The sequence below is a fragment of the Juglans microcarpa x Juglans regia genome, chromosome 8D, assembly GCF_004785595.1.
Source record: "Juglans microcarpa x Juglans regia isolate MS1-56 chromosome 8D, Jm3101_v1.0, whole genome shotgun sequence".
Classification (NCBI taxonomy): Eukaryota; Viridiplantae; Streptophyta; class Magnoliopsida; order Fagales; family Juglandaceae; genus Juglans; species Juglans microcarpa x Juglans regia.
In genome coordinates, this window is record NC_054608.1 from 4,555,532 (window position 1) to 4,575,945 (window position 20,414).

Consider the following 20,414-nt stretch of genomic DNA (forward strand, 5'->3'; position numbering starts at 1 on the left):
GTAAAAAGGTTATGTCACTTACCAATATTTGTGCCACTTGCCAGCCAATACCTCATGGCTTATAAATAGAGACCATTTGTGCACAATCAACACACTTGAATCCCCCATTTGTCCATCACCAACTTGTGTGAAAAATACTCTAACGAAAGTGTCATCACATTGTTGAAACTCTGCCAAATTTTTGTTCATATTTGCTCTATAAAATTCTACAATAACGTGATATATATTTCATAGGCACAATTTTTCAACGAAATTGGAGTCCAACAATACAATCGAATGCCCATTATGAGGCTTGGGTGTTGATATAGTGCTTAAGTGTTCATCCATGAATAAAATACTAAATAAAGCATATGAAATGTAAATAAAGAAAGAGACGTAAATTTATGTGATTGGTACAAAAGTCTATGCCTGCAGTTCGTTTGAGGGTGAAATCATCTATATTTAGTGATTTTATAATTTCTCGTAACCTCATGCACCTCAATATAATAAAAACATAAGGTTGACAAGATGTCATTCTGGAGAGAGTCACAAGAGAGTGTAGATCCCTAAGTTTGTAGTGGTTCATTCCTTCTATATAAGACTTCTTCTATTTTTTTGAAATAGTCGAGTTTCACTTAATTTATGTCGCTTTTACCATTTTTTTGTGTTAGTCAATTTCTCTTAACTTTATCTCTTTTGTATCTTCTTTCCCCTTTTTTTTTCTTTTTTTTTGGCGACAATGGGACTGGACCTTACATCATTTTATATCTACTATAAAACTCCCTCAATAATCATTTTCACACTGCCAAAACAAAAAAAAATAACAATATTGAAAACAAAAGTTCATGTTCCACTCCTTTTGTAACACATATTTGATAAAGAAAAAGAAAAGAATGTGTATTCATTCAATCACTAAGGCCTCGTTTGCATTCGTAATCCATCTCAATCCACTTCAACTCATCTCATCTCATCATTACAACTTTCTAAAATTTTTACACAAAATATAATAAACAATTTAACTTTTTCAAATTTCAAAATAACTTTTTTAAATTTCTACACAAAATATAATAAATAATACAATTTTTATTCTACTATTCACAAATCATCTTAACCCATCTCAACTCATATCTGAATTTAAATCACTCCTAAAGCACTGATGATGTCTGACAGCCACTAAAACATTAATATAAATAAATAAATAAATAAATAAAGAGTAATTGGGAAGCAAACACGCCCATAAAAAAATGTCATGACCCCTTTTGAAAACATTGCAATCTTGGATTTAAATAAGTACAGAGCATCATTGTAATCTACGCCAAAGCTCACTTCAAAGCCTCCCTCGTCCATAAAAAGCTGAGATGGTAGGGCCAAAAAACATGTCATTTTCATCTACTTCACATCACTTTCCAATCTCTAGAACTTACTTTTCTATTCTCCTATTCCATTCCATCTGTCTAACCTTCTCCTTCAGCCTCACATTTAAACCTTAATTGTGAAGAATGATAGGAAAAAAATGGCCCCACAATTAAGCCTAAATTGTGAAGAATGAGAAAAAAAAAATTTAAGATAATTTGATATAATACGTTAGATTATAAAATTATATTTATTATAAAATTAATTTAATATATTATATAAAATTATATTAATTTATAAATTTATTTTTGTTAAGCCTCTTTATAACTGTATTATTTTTTTTATAAAAATATTTCTTATTTAAAATAGAGCTGGGTAAAAAATTATAAAAGAAGTTGTATGCGGATCATTTTTCTATAAAATAATCTAGTTGATATAATTTTTAGGCCCTATTTGGATATAAGAAATGTTTCATTTTATTGCATCTCATCATTATAATTTTTTTAATTTTTCACATAAAATATAATAAATAATTCAAAAATTTCAAATTAGAAAATAATAATAATATTATAACAATATTTTATTCAATTTTCATATTAACTTATTTTATCTCAATCGGCACATTATATTTTTTAGAATAAAAAATATTTTTATAATATTATTATTATTTTAAGATTTGAAAAAATTAAATTATTTATTATATTTTATGTGAAAATTTAAAAAATTTATAATGATGAGATGAGATGATAGAAGATAAACCCTTTTACTGTACGGGTTAAAGCGGTATCACGGACAAGGATAATAATATTAGAGATTATAGAGGTTAGGCTTAAAGCCAAAAGCCTCCTCAAAAACGACGACGTTTTCACTGCTCTATCGTTCTCTTCCCTTCTCATTTTCGTCAGTCATCACCCAAAAGGAGAGAAAAAAAGGAAAAATAGTAATAAGAGTGAGAGAGAGAGTGTATGTGTCTGTGCGTGAGAAATCTCATCGAGTTTCCTCTCTCGGAGACACAGAGATTGAGCTTCGGGTAGAGAGAGACAAAGACAGACTGAAGGTGAAGCTTCGTCGTCTTTTGATTCCGTATATGTAAGGTGGGGGAGGACGACGATGAAGGGCAGGACTGCATTTCCTGAATCCGAGAGATTCCTGTAAAAGCTGAGTCTCAGATCGACTGATTTATGCATTTGAGTTGAGTGTTTTCTTGCTGATTTCACTGTCAATTTGATCCCTATAAGGAAAAAATAAACAAGGAACAAGAGAGAGAGGGAAAGAGAGAGATATGCTCGGCCGAGGCGAGGGAACGGCGGCGGGGGCGCCCCAGCAGCTGGAGTGGAAATTCTCGCAGGTTTTCGGCGAACGGGCGGCCGGGGAAGAAGTTCAGGAAGGTTCGCTTTTCCAATTCCTGTTTTAAAAAATATCAATTTATTTTCATTTATTCTTATAGTTTCTTTATGTGCAGTTATTTCATCGATTTACTAATTAATAGTGATATTACTTTTTGGTGAGCTAGATTTGTGCATTCATTGCTGAAGTTGTGATATGCGAGTTTTATAGATAGAGTGGGTTTTTAGTTTGAGGATTGGATTTAATAGTTTGTTGTCATTGTATCCGAACTGCTTGTGGTTTAGCCTTTTATACGTGGTGGGAACTAATGTAGTTTGGGTGAGAGTTATTATGTGCTCTTGTTTTTACTATGGTGGGAAGATTAGCAGCTAAACGACCAAAAAATCCATTTGCGTCACTAATTTGGTTGCTCATGGAAAAACCGATAAAAAACAAAAATTCGGTTGCTTATGGCAAGTCATTGTTGAAAGTTCATTGTTGCTAATTTGGTTTCTTATGGAATTGTGTTATTTTTCTTCGTCTCAATGGTTGGGTGTTCCCTGTTGTATGCTTCGTGTACTTGGATTGTATCTTTTTCCCCTTGAATGAAATTTACCGTTGTTAAAAGAATTTATGTGTCTAACTAAAAGACTAGAAGCGACCGAGTATTGGGGGTAATTGGTGTTACATTGTCAAACTTGATGAGTGTCCTGGGTATGTTAGTTATGCCCCAAAGTTTTTAGTTTCTTACATTCGCTTTGAGTGTGAAGTTTGGTGATAGTGGATATTAGCTCAACAAGACGATTCATATGTTTTTTAACCCATATGTTACTCTGTTTCTTAAAAGCAATGGGACGCAGAATTAATTGGAATGGGAGTTCTTTTTAACCCCAACACACCACCCCCCCCCCCCCCCCCCCCCCCCCCCCAAAATAATGTATTATGTCTCATAAGGCTCTTTCACTTGATGACTTTGCTTGAGTACGTTATTCTTATATTTCCTCATATGACTGTCGTGTTTTAGTGTGTTACTGATTTGACCTGCTTGATTGGTGACTGTTCTATTTGCAGTTGATATCATTTCTGCTATTGAATTTGATAGAACTGGGAACCACTTAGCTACCGGAGATCGTGGGGGGCGGGTGGTTTTATTTGAGAGAACTGATACAAAGGATGTGAGTTCAGGAATTGCTTTTTGTTTTTGTTTTGTTGAATATTTTGTTTCGGAGTATTTTCCCATATGCTTTTTTTTTTCTTCTTGTGGCAATCTTATAATAGTCTATGATACATACATAAAATATGTAGCACGGTGGAAATCGCATGGATCTAGAGAGGATGGATTATTCAATCAGTAGGCATCCTGAGTTCCGCTATAAAACTGAGTTTCAGAGCCATGAACCTGAGGTATTGCTTCCACAGTATTCTTATGAATATTTTTCATTTATATTTATCTATTCCTCCTTACTAGAATGTGGATTTTATAATTAGTGCTTCCTTATTTATCTTTCTATATTCAGTTCGACTATCTTAAGAGCTTGGAAATTGAGGAGAAAATCAACAAGATCAGATGGTGCCAGACAGCTAACGGTGCTCTGTTTCTTCTCTCCACCAATGATAAAACGATAAAATTTTGGAAGGTAGGAAAAGGCACTTTTGAAAATTTTGAACTTTTTGGTTCTAGATGAAAGGATCTTGATATGAATTGCAATAGTATATACTGCCACTTCTCCGCAAATCACAAATACTCCTATATTTAACGTAGCACACATTTAGGGAATCTATGTGTGCTTGTGTTGGGCTTTGGTCAAGTGAATATGAGTGTCTAGGATTTTGGATTTTAGAAAAAAGGGGTAATAATTCTCGGGTGCTGAATTTTATTTCTTATTGGGTTTGTCTATTTGGTTGAGTGATGGATAAAGGCTAGGGATTATATGCAGGATTTAAGGGATTTGATAGGGGCCTTGTGGAAATTGGTTAGGTCTTGCTTAATGTGGTGTATTTGGAGAGAAATAAATTATCAGAGCTTGGAAAATTGGGAGAATTCGTTGGGAGAACTTAAGGCATTTTTCCTCAAAAGCCTTTATCTTTGGTTGTCCTGTATACTTGGGCATTTGCTTATATTTTTGCATCTATCCCTGGTTTTTAGGACTTTCTTTGTCTTTTTTCCTTTTGCTGTTTAGGTGTACCCGTGTACTTGGTTTGCACCTTTTTTGAGTTTGAATAAAATCTTACTTATAAAATGGGTTCTGCTAAGATGAAGGAAAGGGCTTAATTTAGGTTTACAAAGGAGGTCATAAACAGCTGAGATTGAATCTGCTCTCTGTTTGTGAACAGCACTCTTGAACAGTACCCGAGAAGGCAAAGAGGACTAAGAAATGCTTGCATACAAGCCTTCCATAAATCTATTATGTCCAGTTTTGTTAATTAACTCTGGATTATTTGAGGATAAAGGTACACTTAACTAGACTCCCGGTCTGAACTTTTCCTAATAGAATCTGAACTCGACCTTTGACTAGTAAACAAAGTCCTAATTGGATTGGATTAAAATCCACCCATTAACTTTGCAATCTATATGAGACTCACTCACATATTAATAAAATAAACCCCGGGCAAACAACTATGACCCACAACTAGCAATTACAGCATTTAAAAATTACTTTTGACACTAGATAAACTGAAATAAAAATAAAAATAAATACTACAGATCTAATTAATTACCATGGACACTCGTTGGATCAAAAAGGTTTTTTGCTTGGTTTTTCCTTAGTCTCAGGCTTTCAAAGAGGATGCTTTTGCGGATTGTGGCTTACTTGATCTCTTCTCATATTTTATTATCTCCAAATACATACTGCTTGCCCAGTTTTTATTTCTGAATTCACTACTCTTGCTGCCCCCTTGAGTTTTGGTGTTGGAGAAATATTTTGTAACTTCTTTCATGTCATTCGAATGAAAATAACTTGCCAAATTACGAATCCAATCTTCCTTCCATATATTATTTGAGTATAAAGGCACGCGCATATAATCTAGATCTCAACTTCCCCTACTTGGACAAGAAATGACTAGTAGATAAACCATGTTGGAGAAGATTATCCCGCACATAAAGTCCATAACTTAAGTAATACTCGCCTATTCATAAAATACAACTCTAGGTCCACAACTATTGTCCATGAACTGCAATTACAAAATTATGAAAGTACTATTGACTATAGAAAAAATGAAACCGTGTGCAATTGGTCATGCACTAAAAAGGCTGTTTGCTTGATTCTATCGGGGTGTTAGGCATCCAAGGAGGAGGCTTCATGTCTAAACAAGCTACAAATGTGGCATCCTTGTGCCATCTTATGGGCTCAAAACATAGCTGGAACATTTCATGAGACATTGTGTACGACTATTTGATCATCTAATCGTAATCAAGATGGTAATCATTTAGATTGATATATAACTTATCAAAAAAAAAAAAAAAAATCATCTAGAAAGATATGAGACACGAAGGTTTTCAGAAGATATTTCCTTTAAGGTTATGACGCTATGGTTAGTTCCTGCTAGGTGAGGGCCCATGTAGAAATATAACAAGGCATGTATTGAGTATTAAGAACAACATTTTGCTGGATACTTTATGCCAAAAATATCTGATTGGAGAGAAAATTGTCATTTTGCTATAAAATCTGAAAATATATCTAAGTACCTTTATTATCCAAAGGGAAGAAAAAGGAGTATAAAAGCTTCCTATTCTGTAAATAACTTCAACAAAGCTACCATTTAATAATGGACATTTTAATTATTCCTAATATCTCGTGGGACAGCTAGGAGCCCTGCCTTTTGAACGCTTCCCCTTTCCATTTCTCAAAGCATGGATATAATAGTGTGGTAAGAGCTTGCAGCACTAGCTGGTACAACAACCTAGCTAGAATATTTTTCCTTGAAATGATTAACGATATTTAAAAAATGATTTGGAACTTCCTATACCAGCCTTATCATTGGCGTTTCTGCTGCTGTGATTTAATGTTGGGCAGGTCCAAGAGAAGAAGGTCAAGAAAGTATGTGACTTGAACGTAGATCTTTCGGGAGCTATAGGAAATGGCCCGGTTGTTTGTTCAAGTACATCAACAAGCTCCAAACCGTGCATGGAGAATGGAGGATGTAATGGGAACCCCTTCAGTTATTCAAGCATCAATACTTCACTCACAGCTGGGGGTGTCCTGTCCTTGCGTCTGCCTGTGGTAGTTGTATTCAAGCTGATTAACTTATTTCCTAGCACCATATGGTTTTGGAGTTAAGAAATAATATTGTTTACCCACTATTGAGTATGCCATTATTGGCAGGCTTTAAGCATTGAACTGACATTAACTGAAATCTTTGTTAAAATTGTATATGTTTTGCCTCTTTAACACTTGGCACTGTTGTGACAATCAGGCGAACAATAATGAGACAAACCTTGCGGCTAAATGTCGAAGAATCTATGCTCATGCACATGACTATCATATAAATTCTATTTCAAATAACAGGTGCAATTTACTTACTGGTAGAATACATTCTTTTTAACTTTTTCTTCTTAACTTCTGTTTTTATAGCATGATCTTTTGTCTTGCATATTCATGATGACTTTTTTGGTTGTGTTCTTAAATTGAATATGCTTGCTTCAAATTTTGTGTGTTCCTCATCAATTAGGATGCAACTTATTCATTTTGATTAACTTTTTCCTAGCATGGCATGTGAAGCTGAGGGAAATATATCCATAAGACACTGTTTAGAAGAAAATGGGTTAATCCCTAACTTGGCATCTTCTTCTATACCAATATGCATGGTGCTGGTGATGCCTGATTATTATCTCTGGAAATGGAGGGTAATCCTTTAGCAATCATGTTCATGGAAGTAACTGATCACTTAGTATTCATTCTTTTTTCTTTTGTAGTGATGGTGAAACTTTTATCTCAGCGGATGATTTGCGAATAAACCTTTGGAACTTAGAAATTAGCAATCAAAGTTTCAATATCGTTGATGTGAAGCCCGCAAATATGGAAGATCTGACCGGTAAAACTCATGGCATCCTGAATGGCTGTTACATGATTGATTGGATCTTTTATCATTCCTAGTTTAGCTGTTGCCAAAGGATTTGGAAGTTAAAGAGAACATCCTATACAGATAGACAAATCAGCATTGTTTCTGGTGTCTTCTTTGGTATTTAAAATTTTCCATCAGGTTGTGCGCCCCCCCCCCCCCCCCCCCCCTCCCTTCTCTCTCTTAATATTTCTCCTTTTCCAGGGTGAAGCCTTCTCATCAACTATTCGTTTCTCAGCTGTTGTGTTGGATTTTGTATATGCTGGTTATGCAGTCAACATATTTCATTCATAGTTTATGCTAATGTGGTCGAAAGTGCTTTCTACAGCTAAATGTTTGGATCCATGTTGCTTGAATTTAAATGTGCAGAGGTGATAACGTCAGCAGAGTTTCACCCTACTCACTGTAATATGTTAGCATACAGTAGCTCTAGGGGCTCGATCCGTCTTATTGATATGCGGCAGTCAGCTCTGTGTGATACTCATAGCAAATTGTAAGCTATCAATCAGTTTTTTTGTTTGCTTACTGTCTTTATCTTTAAATTCATCTAAAGATTAAAGCATGAAAATATAAATAGGGTTGTTTGGTTCCAATGGCATTCCCTTCCCTAATGGGTGAAGAAGGTTGAGGTTACATATTCAATCCAGTATGGGTACATGGGTGGTGTTTACAATCGCATGAGAATATTTTTAGATAGTTCCACTATTTCACTTTTAGGTTTTTATAATGCTTTTTACTGATACAGGTTTGAAGAACAGGAAGTGCCTGGTACAAGGTCTTTTTTCACCGAGATAATTGCATCAATTTCAGATATTAAATTCGCAAAAGATGGAAGATATATCCTTAGTCGAGACTACATGACTCTTAAGGTTTTTATTTTCATTTTTCTCTGGTTCCTATTTCCATGAATCATTTGAAGCTGCAATTGCATTGTGCCTTGAAAGACACTGCTGATAACTGGGTGTTTCTTCATACGATCTGGTGGTATGTGTAAAAGAAGTTTATGGCGTAGTGTTGGCAGTATTTCATATTTCAAAAGACTGTTCTTTTCTTCGCTTGGGAGAGAGGGGGCGGGGGTATAGTACAGAATTGGACTGGTGTTTGGGTATAGTACTACAGTTACAATGTAGGATGTAACTGAAAATAAATATGAATGTGGATTTTAGAAAAAAAATCTTACATTAGATATTTTAAAGTTTCTATAAAAGACACATTTCTTCTACTTATCTTAGTTACGTCAAACTGTGTTCTTAAATATCTTGGAATGGATATTGTTTTAGCCAATGGATTTGTTGATCAGTACAGTATATATGCAGTGGATTATTTGTGAATGAATTATGATTTGAGCAACATCTGGTCTTGTTTGAATAAGAGAAAATTTGATAGAAATTATTCTGATTAATATTGCAAAAGAAGTATGGTAATCCCTTTTTTTGCATTAAGATTAACTTTCTGATCCCTACTCTCCCATTTTGTCACTGGTACAACCTCCTTTTTTATTTTTTTTTCCTCACACCGTTTTTTCTTGGTTTGCAGCTGTGGGACGTAAATATGGATAGCGGCCCAGTTGCAACTTTTCAGGTTCATGAATATTTAAGACCTAAGGTGACACATTCCTTTTCAAAGCCTCTATTAATGCTTATGATGTAAAATAGATCTGATGCATTTGTCATGGAATACAATTTATTTTATTTCATTGCTTTGATCAGCTGTGTGATTTATATGAAAATGATTCTATCTTCGACAAATTTGAGTGCTGTCTAAGTGGAGATGGAATTCGTGTTGCAACAGGTTCCTACAGGTCTGCATAAATATACTTGCTTGGTCCTGTTTTACCACTATAATTAAAACCCTTGACTACTGATAAAAATAAAATAAAACCCTTAACCATAATCTCTGCACTTCAACATTTGATGGAGTATTTTCCTATGATTCCAGCAATATGTTTCGCGTGTTTGGTTGTTCTGGAGGGAGCACTGAAACAACATTGGAGGCTAGCAAAAACCCTATGAGGTATTTTCTGAAAATGTATATCTTGCTATTTAGGTATATAACAATGGGAATATCTGTATCTGCACTTCAAAGTACTCTTATCTGTTTGAATGGTACCATTGATTGTCAAAAAATGATTCTTCTTCTTTCATGTCCGTGTACTTGGGCTCTTGCCTACTCTTTTGATCAATAAAAATTTGTTTGCCGATAAAAAAATGAAAACATTTCTTCTTTCTTTTGTTTCCTTTACATGTGATTTTAATTATTTCTTGCACTTCCAGGAGACAAATTCAAACACCATCAAGGCCTTCTAAATCTCTGGGCACTCTTCCCCGCGTTCTCAGGCTAGGAGGTATGCTCTTGCTCATGTTATAAGCTTTATACAGGTGTCTGCTGAACGTTGTTGTTATCTTCCCTACCAATTCAATTACTTGTACGTCATTTATTTGTTATGCTCAACATGTTCGGTTAACTTTTCTGCTAAGTTTCTCAGTTTAATTGATTTATGTTGAGGTTCAAAATCTCATGATGGTGAGTTTTGAGTCTATTCGGTTGATATATAATTTGTACGAGTTATGTAGTTCGTTTTAGGACCAATAGAACCCCCGGAAACTTATCTGTTGGGCACTTTCCTTGTGGTGTTTGTTTGTAATCTTGTTGTGATGTTCTTCTCTGCACATCAATTTTTTTTTTTTAAACTGCCACAGGAGCTGACACCTCTGGAGTTGACGTGAATGGAAGTTCATTTGATTTCACTACAAAGTTGCTACACTTAGCATGGCACCCGACTGAGAACTCACTTGCCTGTGCTGCTTCAAATAGCCTTTACATGTATTATGCCTGAAGATGGTACTGGAAGAAAGACTGTTTGCCTGACAAAGCTCTTATGGTTGCTTTGGCAAATGCTGCTTTGCCTTGCTCCCCAACCAGTAATGTCAAAGCTGCACCATTTTTTTTCAGAATACCTGACCCTAATAACCCTTGCCTTTCTCCAACAACCCTAGGATTCCTATCTACAATGTGGAAATTTTCGAAGGAAGTAACTAACCTTTTGCTACTGGCTAGCTTGGCTTCGCTGTTTCTCGATAGGCCGAAGAAAATGTGAGTTGCATTTCTGCAACCGAGACGAAGTGCGAGAAGATGTCCGTTCTGCTAGGTTTCACATCAATTGTGGGTCCTAAACTGAAAGCTAGGAGATGGAAATAATATGGGTCATCGATTCTTATTTCTTCTCCCTGGGGGCTTCAACCTTGTATGATCTGAAATTAAAATTATAGGCTTCTGAAAATTTATCATGATTATTGCTGTCTTATATTTTCTAACCATTCTTTCTCCTCTTTCAGAATATGCTGATTTGTTGTGATCTTTGCCATTGTAATAGTATAGTTGGCTTAGGATAGAACACCTCATCTGTTGCAATTTTCCAACCCAAACATGTGGGGGGATTTTACAGATCTAGTTTTCTAAGGCCTTTACATTGTTAAATCAAGGATTTCTTTTGTTTGGTACGGTCGGTTCTATCTTCATGCATTCTTGTTTTTTAAATAAATGGTTGAAAAAACTTTTCATTATTTTTTTTTTTCTCTTGGTTTCCATCTTTATTCAATTTCCAGGCTTGGAAAGCTTGATGAGTGTTGGTTCTTCTGTAATCGAAATGTGCCCAAAAGGCATACTCCATAAAACCACATAATTAAGAACACAAAAACAAACAAGGAAATCATAAATATTCAGCCCATTAAAATCTATAGCAGCTGTCTAAAGAAAGAGTATTGAAGCACGTTTTAAGCTTTGTCATTATTCCTTAATGGCCCTTAGATTTTATAAATCATTTCCTTCAAAATTTTTCATAAATCATTTCATTTTGAAATACACCACAGTGGACAAGAGGAGCTATCTTCCATGCACAAATGATTTGAGAGTTACCCTATATCATTTCTAGTTAGTTTGTGGAGAAGGTGTCTTTTGCTCTTTTTTACACAAGTAGCACCAACCCACCACAATAAAGGAGCTTTTTTTTTTTTTTTGGGTGAAGAACTTCCCTAGAAATAGGCAGTCCCAACGAAAAAGACTGCTCTTCAAAGTGTTTTAATTTGCTAAATATTCTTCCAAATAAAGGAGTTAGATCATTGTGTTCATTCTAAAAAAATAAAAAAAAGAAGAAAAAGAAGAAGTCATGTTCCACAAATTAATGCACAAGAAACTTCCCTAAAATTAAGCTGTATGGACGGATTTCATGTCCTGTCGATTTGCCTGCCTCTTTAATTAAGAACTTCGCTTGAATTATGTGATTGGCGTATTGTGCAGAAACGTGGTTGGTTTAGAAACGCCGATAACCCATCCAAGTTCATTGCCGCGCAATAAATATTGTTGATTAAGGAGACTCGAGATAAGGCCCAAAATATTTCTTTCGAGTTTTTTTTTTTTTTTTGAGAGTTTTAAGTGCAGACCGAGTTACAAATAAAATGGATTTCATAGCATTTCTTGCTGTCTATATAAATATTTTAAACAATATTAAATGAATAATAAATATTATAGGGCTCATTTCATATCTCACTCTTTCTCCTACTTTAGACTCTCTTTTTTTTTTTTTTTTTTTGAAAGATCCTACTTTAAGCTCTTGAGTTGAACAAGAATATGAGAAAACTATTGAGATTTGTGGAGCCTTTCTCAGTCTGCTCAAGTCTCATTTGACAGATAGCTCGAGCGAAGACTAGGCAGAGAGTTCGCTCGTCACTCGCTCCACAGATGACTCTAGTAAAGGTCAGCCAGAGAGTTCGTTCGATGCGTACTGGACATGCCACTCGAGTGAATATCATAAAAAATTAGAAATTAGGATTTCTGCCATATAACCTTATAAACATGTATTTTAAATACTGTGGTCGTACGATGTGCATAGTAATACACCCCAAACAATGTACCTTATGATCTCGTAATTAATAAAATTCTCTACAGCTCTATAGACGTAGGCACGTTGCCAAACCACGTAAAATTTGTATCATATGATTAATTGCTTGGTTATTTCTTGTTCATATTTTATTTATTGTCATCGTTTTTAATAACAAAAACGTTGATCCAGATAATGTCAAGACTATTGCTGAGATCCTTTAGAAGCATAATTTCCATCCACCTTATTCCCAACCACTTTTTTGTTCAATGAAAGTGTATTCATTTGAAAAAAAAAAAAAGCTTATTTGCATGAATAACAATAGATATTTTAATAAAAAGAAATGACATTTGTAGTCATAGAATAATAAAATGTACAAGTATTGTGCATGTCTTTTAAAAAAATGAGTAAATTTGTGACATATATAAAAAAAATTAATTGTTTAATGGTAGACTCTATTTTTTTTTAAATGAGTATATGATGTTTATACAATCTATAACTGTATTTAACATTACTCTTATTAGTCTCTCATTGTCATGATATTTATGAAAATTTGAATGATAACTTTTATGCTTGTATTTTTAGAAATAAGATGATCTTTGATTGTAAAAGATATTTGACTTTTAAGGTTTTGTTTGTTTATATAAATTTTATCATCTCATTTAATTATTATAATTTTTTAATAAAATATAATAAATAATTTAAAATTTTTAAAAATTTAAATATAAATAATATTAAAAAATAATATTATAATAATATTTTAACTTTTAATTTTTATGTTATTAAATCTCATTTTAATTACGAACGAGGAGATGAAGTACCCAAACGTCCCCTCAAGGTTCTGCTGTTGTACCATTTATAAATCAGATAGTTGTAGTAGGTTGATCCGTAAAATCTATAGTTGGCCTGCCCCTGTCTGTGTCGCTCTCTTCGTCTCTTTGAGCTTGGCCATGGCTCTCCTGACACGAACTGCGAGGCGCCTTCCGCTGTCGCTCTCGGCTCAGCGTGTCCTCTCCCTCCACACCACCCTCCCTTCCCTCTCTTCGAGCGCCAGCCCCAGCCCCACTCCTTATGCGCGGGCTCCACCCCCTTCGGCCTCTCACTCTCCAGCAGGCCTCTCCAAGGCCGCGGAGTTCGTGATCTCCAAGGTAGACGATCTCATGAACTGGGCACGCCGCGGTTCCATCTGGCCCATGACCTTTGGTCTCGCCTGCTGCGCCGTCGAGATGATGCACACCGGCGCCGCCCGCTACGATCTTGATCGCTTCGGAATCATCTTCCGCCCCAGCCCTCGCCAGTCCGATTGCATGATCGTCGCCGGCACTCTCACCAATAAGATGGCCCCCGCTCTCCGCAAGTACGTTTTCTTTCCCCTGATTTTTTTGGATTCCTTTATTCTTGTCAGTTCTCTGTTTTTCCTTTTTTTTTTTTTTTTTTTTTTTTTTTTTTTTTTTTTTTTCCATAGAAAACGAGATATGTGAGATCTTTATTGGTTTCGTCTCATTTTAAATTCTTCACTCAGTATCTTCTAATAGGTTATTATTCTTATGTAAATGTTGGATTCGTTTAGATTCTTAGGGTTTTACTATTGATCTGGGATTGGGGTGTCTTCCGTGGCTAATGCATTTGAAGGCACTGAGAATTATTCCGCGCACGAGAACTTGGTAATCGAAGAGGACGTGACTAATGCCCAAGATTCGATTTTCAATTACTCGCGTTAATTTCTTTAGCAACTGTTACTGTTGCGATTACCATTTTTGCGTACTTTTCCAGTTAACTGATCTTAGGGAGATTGATTTGTGAAAGACAGAGTGATTAGGCTCGTGGATCCTCTCCTCGTGTACCTTTTTGTCAAATGAGATGGAGAAGGTTTGCTACATCCTGGTTGATAGGGATTGTGATTTCAGAGTAAGGTGGATAATTCATGGGTATTTGATCCTCTGTTTTGATTACTTTTTTGTTGATATTAGTATAGAGTAATGCTACTAGATACAGTCCTAGGATGTGCAAACCATGTCGTTTAGGAAAAAAGTGAGGTTCATCGTTAAAAAAATGACCTAGATTTACCCTCTTTTTTCAAAGGGAGCAATGTAATTGCGCGTGGCTTGCATACTCTAGGACCATATCATTTCTCATTAGTATAATTAGGACATGGCATGATGTCAATGGAGGCTTATATGCAAAGGATTAGTAGAGTAATCATTTATATGGGGTAAGGGGTTTAGAAGGTCAGAGATGGTAGGGGCTCAATTGGTACCGTTGTGCTGTGGAAAGAACTTCATGACATGGTTGTGAATCATATTAGATATTGGATAAGGTGGATATGAACTGCAAAGAAAGTAGATTCGCCATTCTGAAGGACTAATGAGTGAAGTGGTTTATGAATGACTATTTAAAATACCAATCATTAAGTGAGCAAGTTGAATGTGTATGGCATGAATATTTTTGTTCAAAAGATGACTTTAAATCATAGGAAGCATATGACAGTTTCTTTAACCACAAACATTTAAGCTTGGTTGATCTTGGCTTTGCAGTGTTTGGGCTTGTTCTGAAGGATAGCTGAACCTACTTGTATGAATTATGAGACACTTATTCTTTTAAAAGAGTGTACTTTGCCATTTTCTCACAGTGCCTATTTTCCTTTCTGAAAATTTTCTTTATTTGGGAATGTATTCTAAGGAGGTTGTGGTAATAAGATTGTTTTTGATGAGTAACGCTTAGAGAAGATTTTGCAAGATTCGCAAGTACTGATAAAGCAGTGTTTGAGGCTTTGCAGTCAATATTTTAGTTGCACGATCACACTTTTACAGAGTCAAGCTTTAACTTACCTAACTTTACGCTCTATAAAGTGATTTGACATCATAAAAATACCTCATGTAACACCCGGACTTTTGAGGTTTCTAATTTAGGAAAGTTAGGGTTTCTATTTTTAAAGAGTGAGTTAGGGTAATTAGGCCCAAGCCCAAGTATTATCCTTGCTAAACCCATACAGCCCATGAAAGTGAGCCCACATGTTTTTTTTTTTAATTGGTAAACAAAATTTTATTGATCATAAGAATAGGCAGCCCACATATGTTATACCCGAAATCTACTTGCTACATGTCTAGTTGCAAGCACAAGTCTAGTCCTACTTCAACTACAAGTCACCAATTCCTACTCTAACTACAACTCCTAAGGCAAACACAACTCCTGAGGCAGCCACAACTCTTGAGGCAAACAATTTCTAAGGCAACCACAACTCTTAGGGCAACTATGACTCCAAATCACATTCAAACACTCCACTAGACCCACAACACTAGGACTACCTGTGATACCCCCATATAATAAGGATAAGGGTAGGTGGTGTATGGGATCCCACATTGCTTGGGAAGGAGAAATTCTTGCTCTTTATAATGTTCTAATGGGGCTCCAATTGTATCATTGACAAGTCCTTTTGGAGTATAGGCCATGTGGTTTGGGCCTTCCATTGGGGCATTACACTACCATACCCCTTGGACTCTATACCCTCCAAACTCTATTTATAGACCCCATATGAGAGCCTACCTACCATTTTATGAGCCCTAAGCATGGCCCCTTCCAAGCCCCTTACAATACTCACACCACACCCTAAGCAAGAAGATCAAGATCCAAACCATTTAGCCAAGCTGTGTACTCCAACCCAACCTTTGGATCGAGCTCTTCCTTTAGGTAACTCTCTCTCTCTCTCTTCTTTTCTCTTTTATGATAGGTATGTTAGACTAATGCCATGAAATCATAAGAAATTAGTGAAATTAGGGATTCATAAAGGGTTAGCAAATACACATGCTAGAATTAGGTTTCATGGCATTAGAATGCATCTTTATACATGGGATTGGATGAGCATACATATAGGGTGATTATTTGAATGAAATTGTGCATATTTGAGGACTTTGATCCATGATTTTGATGGTTTAAACATTGGGACAGATTTTACAAAGAGAGCTCATGAAGAATTTGGGTGACATGTAGCATAGGCTTGAACATGGATGGATGCATTAAGGTTCAGATTATAGGAACTCACATGACTAAGTGTTAAAATAGCATGAATAGTCATAGGTTTGTTAGACAAGATTAAGGTTTGAAGGTCTTATAGGGCATAGGTATGAATTGTGATGGAGGATGAGGGCCAATTGTGTTTAGGACCTCAATAGGCATTCGGGTAGTCCAACTAGAGAAGCTTTAGTGTTTAAAGTGATGACATATGAGGTTATAAATTGACGTGATTACATATTCATTGAATAGGTGATTGTCGATGCACTAATTGATGTCCAAAGTTGCGAGGTAAGTAATTTGATCACGCCCTTCTTTATTACACATTTTCTAAATTATGTAAGTAGCATGATCATACCCTTACATGTATGGTAAATGATGTTTTTAAAGCATTATGTATATATGACCCTTTATTGGAAGCCCCTTTTTACGTACCTTGTTTGGTAAATGATGTCTTTCACTTGCATAGTGGTCATCATAACATGTGTGCATTGGTCCAATTGTCATTGACTGCAGAAAATCTAAACATAACATATGGTGGATCACACTTACGTATGTGGCTTGCACACCCACCCATAATGTTATGCTAAGCATTAAAGCTTTCTTATTGTTTACTTGACTTCTTTCTTATCTTATTATGATGCATGCGAACATTTTGACTCCATGATGTTCATGGCATGCCGTATTCATGTGCATGGCATAGCACTAAACATGGCATGTTAGCATACATAAACTTGGTAAACAATGGATTCTGCATGCCATACACAATTGCATCAACAAGCACATTTTCATAAATCAGCGATGGTTCATGAAAGGGGCTAACATTGAACTTGGCTATGCATAGCATAGGTAAACAATACTTTTTCAGGCAAAAAGAATAATTTCAGCAGACATAAAGGTTATGATCATGTGACTTACCTTATCTCCTTAGCTTTGAGAATCAACTAAGCATGTCAATCAAGCACCTATTATTAAGTTACATAAATATTCCATGCCAATCTCTACTCAAGCTCTTACTATTTGACTAAGGTATAACCTATACTCCATAGTGTTGTTTGCTGTCTACCTAGTGACAGCATACTATGGCTGGCTAGAATTAGGGTTCAAAACCCTCAAGCTGACTCAAGTTTTGGGGAAAGGAGCTGGCTGAAAGTTTACCCAGCAGTTTCCTATTGTGATTTCTCATTAGGTTGAAGCTTTCCTAATTTGGTTTGAAGGTCTCATAACAGGGGCGATATCCACTGGATTTTTCAGACCCGGCAGCCCCTTATTTTGAACTTTATTGGGTATATACTGGGTTTCTAAGCTTGCTGCATATCCCTAGATTCTAGGAATTTCCTTGTGAGTTTTACATGTAAAGATTTCCCGTGCTTGCTGTTATAGGCCTGCCAGAGTGTTTAATGCTGGCTGTACAGCTATTTCTAGAGTCAACTTCTTTCCTAATTAGTTCTAAAAAAATGGGCAGCCTCTTACTGGGAAATTCCAGGGTAATATTCCAGCCCTTAAATCAGACAAAATCCCTATTTTTTTTTTTTTTAAATTTTATTATGATGATTGCTAACCTTCATAGATGGATATGGATAATTTTAATATGTTAATTACTACTTTTTCCTAACTTTTCTTTAGGCTATTTTCACGAACAAAATGAGCAAATAAAGTTAAATAGTTGATATATTATTATATATTTACTTGTAAAAAAAATATATTTTCAAAACTGGAAATTCTTTGGGCTTGTTTTTAGTTGGGCCAAAATAAACAGTGTTTATTGGTAAGTTGGGCTTTTAACAAAAAGCTGGCCCATTTTGCACGATCCTGGACCGGAATGAACCGATAGATAACGGTTCGGTTGCGGGGTGGAAAATAGGTGGATAGAAAGTTTCAGTCCGGTCCAAAAATGGCCCTTCAGATAGATCGGACCAAACTAATTACACCCCTACCTCGTTGGGCTATGAGTAGAAACAAAATGTGCCTAGAAACAAACATTTGTTATGGAGCTGGTAGTCCACTCTTGGTGAGGAATATGTTTCTACTATAAAATAACATCTTAATGTTCCTATTTCTTATGAAGTGTAAATGTATTTGAGTTCCATGTTATCATCTGGTTCCAGGGTTTATGACCAAATGCCCGAGCCTAGGTGGGTCATCTCCATGGGAAGTTGTGCAAATGGTGGTGGGTACTACCACTACTCGTACTCGGTTGTTCGAGGTTGTGACAGGATTGTGCCGGTTGACATCTATGTTCCTGGTTGCCCTCCTACTGCAGAGGCCTTACTCTATGGACTTCTCCAGCTGCAGAAGAAGATCAACAGGCGCAAGGATTTCCTCCACTGGTGGACAAAGTGAGCGAGGGTGTACACATTTGAAGAAAGATCCTTATCACACTAATAAGTAGTTCCATCTGTGGGGCCATGTAAAGGGAGTTAACTGTGTTTAATTTACAAGTTATGAATTTAGAGAGTACTGGCACTTCACCTCTCTTATTTTGTTTCATGTTGGTCTATGTACGGAGCTAATTTTATGGTCACTCCATATTCTGTACAACATTTTGTTATGTCTGTTTGAAGTTGTTCGAGGTGCCTTATGGGATTAAATAACGGGTTAAAGACTTGAAAGTGTTTGCAGTTTGCTTCAAAGTCAAATTGGTTCATCTGGGTTTCAGTTGAACTTTTTACTCAGTAATTGTAAGAATGATTGAATTAGTATTTTTGTTTATTTCATACTTCTGTCTGTGAACCATTAAAATGCCATGTCGGTATATACGAAAGTTGGACATGTGTCACTTGACACGTATATGCGTGCTTATGTACATAAAAAACTAAAAATAAAAACTGGTATAAATACTTAAGAAAATTCATTTAAAAAGTTCTTAAAAATACAAAGCCCTTTATGGGTGGCCGCATGACCACTACTCCTTGGTGTTGGCCAAGAAGATCAGTTCAAGTGACGAGCCCGAATCTTGTCCGTTGTGCTCCGTACCTTATAGTAGTTGTAGTGTCTATTCCGTCCATGTGGCTTCCTTCTCAACCAATTCATCGGTGAAATATAAATGTATAACATAAAATACTTTCAAGACATAATTTGGTGATTAACATTGTATCAGTGTTAATTTTAATTTTTGATTTTAATCTTGATTCATATATATAAGTCCAAACTTCAATAAATGTAGTTCTTATATATATAAAAAAAATAAGAGGTAAAAATATATCTAATCGTAGTACATACCTATGGCATGTAGAAGGATACAAAGTGTTGAGGAGAAAAAAGAAATTGTATTTTTTTTTTTAATTTATTATCAAAGATTGTAAGTGAAGATTTAGAAAAAATAATATAGATATAATTCATATTCCTATATATGTCAAAATCCTTGGTCCTCCCTCGAGACAATTAAATAATATTATCTTCATAGTGTGAATCAATTCATTTGACAACCTTCTAGGATTTTCAATATCAATCCTCTAGAAATTTGGCATGACTGCTAATCCAACAACCCTGATTGATTAATTACAATATATATATATATATATATATAAAAACCTCCAAAAATAAATATAGAATAAAAACAAAGAAAAGGATAATGAACAAATCAAGCTACTATAACTTAAAACAACCTCGTACAAATCAAAATATACACATTCTTGTTTTTTAAAGAAAAAAAGAAATAAGAACAAAACGAACAAAACAAGCAGTAATATTACTGCATCCATTGAGAGGTGAGTTTATTATTGTACAACTCGTTTTCCCTTCTCTTGGAGCTTGGATGTGGGATCAAAATTGGGTCTTGTTACTGATGTTGTCTCATGATCTTTATGGCGGT

The 20,414-nt window shown here is 35.4% G+C and overlaps 2 protein-coding genes and 1 long non-coding RNA gene across 4 annotated transcripts; all 3 read left to right on the forward strand.

Moving 5' to 3' along the window:
- The first annotated feature begins 2,254 nt into the window (after positions 1 to 2,254).
- On the forward strand, positions 2,255 to 11,279 carry LOC121243365 (serine/threonine protein phosphatase 2A 55 kDa regulatory subunit B beta isoform-like). 2 transcript variants are annotated; one of them, XM_041141480.1, is made up of 14 exons: positions 2,255 to 2,720; positions 3,730 to 3,833; positions 3,964 to 4,062; positions 4,176 to 4,295; positions 6,672 to 6,881; positions 7,072 to 7,163; positions 7,571 to 7,689; positions 8,086 to 8,209; positions 8,462 to 8,585; positions 9,253 to 9,321; positions 9,426 to 9,517; positions 9,655 to 9,729; positions 9,990 to 10,060; positions 10,416 to 11,279. In XM_041141480.1, exons 1-14 carry the CDS (start codon positions 2,615 to 2,617, stop codon positions 10,550 to 10,552), a joined length of 1,542 nt encoding a protein of 513 aa, XP_040997414.1. In that variant the 5' UTR covers positions 2,255 to 2,614; the 3' UTR covers positions 10,553 to 11,279. The 2 variants fall into 2 exon arrangements, with proteins under 2 accessions (XP_040997414.1, XP_040997415.1); XM_041141481.1 differs by having other exon boundaries at positions 6,672 to 6,878.
- A 2,157-nt stretch (positions 11,280 to 13,436) lies between these two features.
- LOC121243366 (NADH dehydrogenase [ubiquinone] iron-sulfur protein 7, mitochondrial) lies at positions 13,437 to 19,317 on the forward strand. Its single transcript, XM_041141482.1, has 2 exons — positions 13,437 to 13,949; positions 18,709 to 19,317. Exons 1-2 carry the CDS (start codon positions 13,543 to 13,545, stop codon positions 18,941 to 18,943), a joined length of 642 nt encoding a protein of 213 aa, XP_040997416.1. The 5' UTR covers positions 13,437 to 13,542; the 3' UTR covers positions 18,944 to 19,317.
- Positions 14,039 to 18,132, forward strand: LOC121243368. The gene is made up of 2 exons (XR_005936119.1): positions 14,039 to 16,279; positions 16,853 to 18,132. It is a non-coding gene; the product is annotated as an uncharacterized LOC121243368 (long non-coding RNA).
- Positions 19,318 to 20,414: the final 1,097 nt, after the last annotated feature.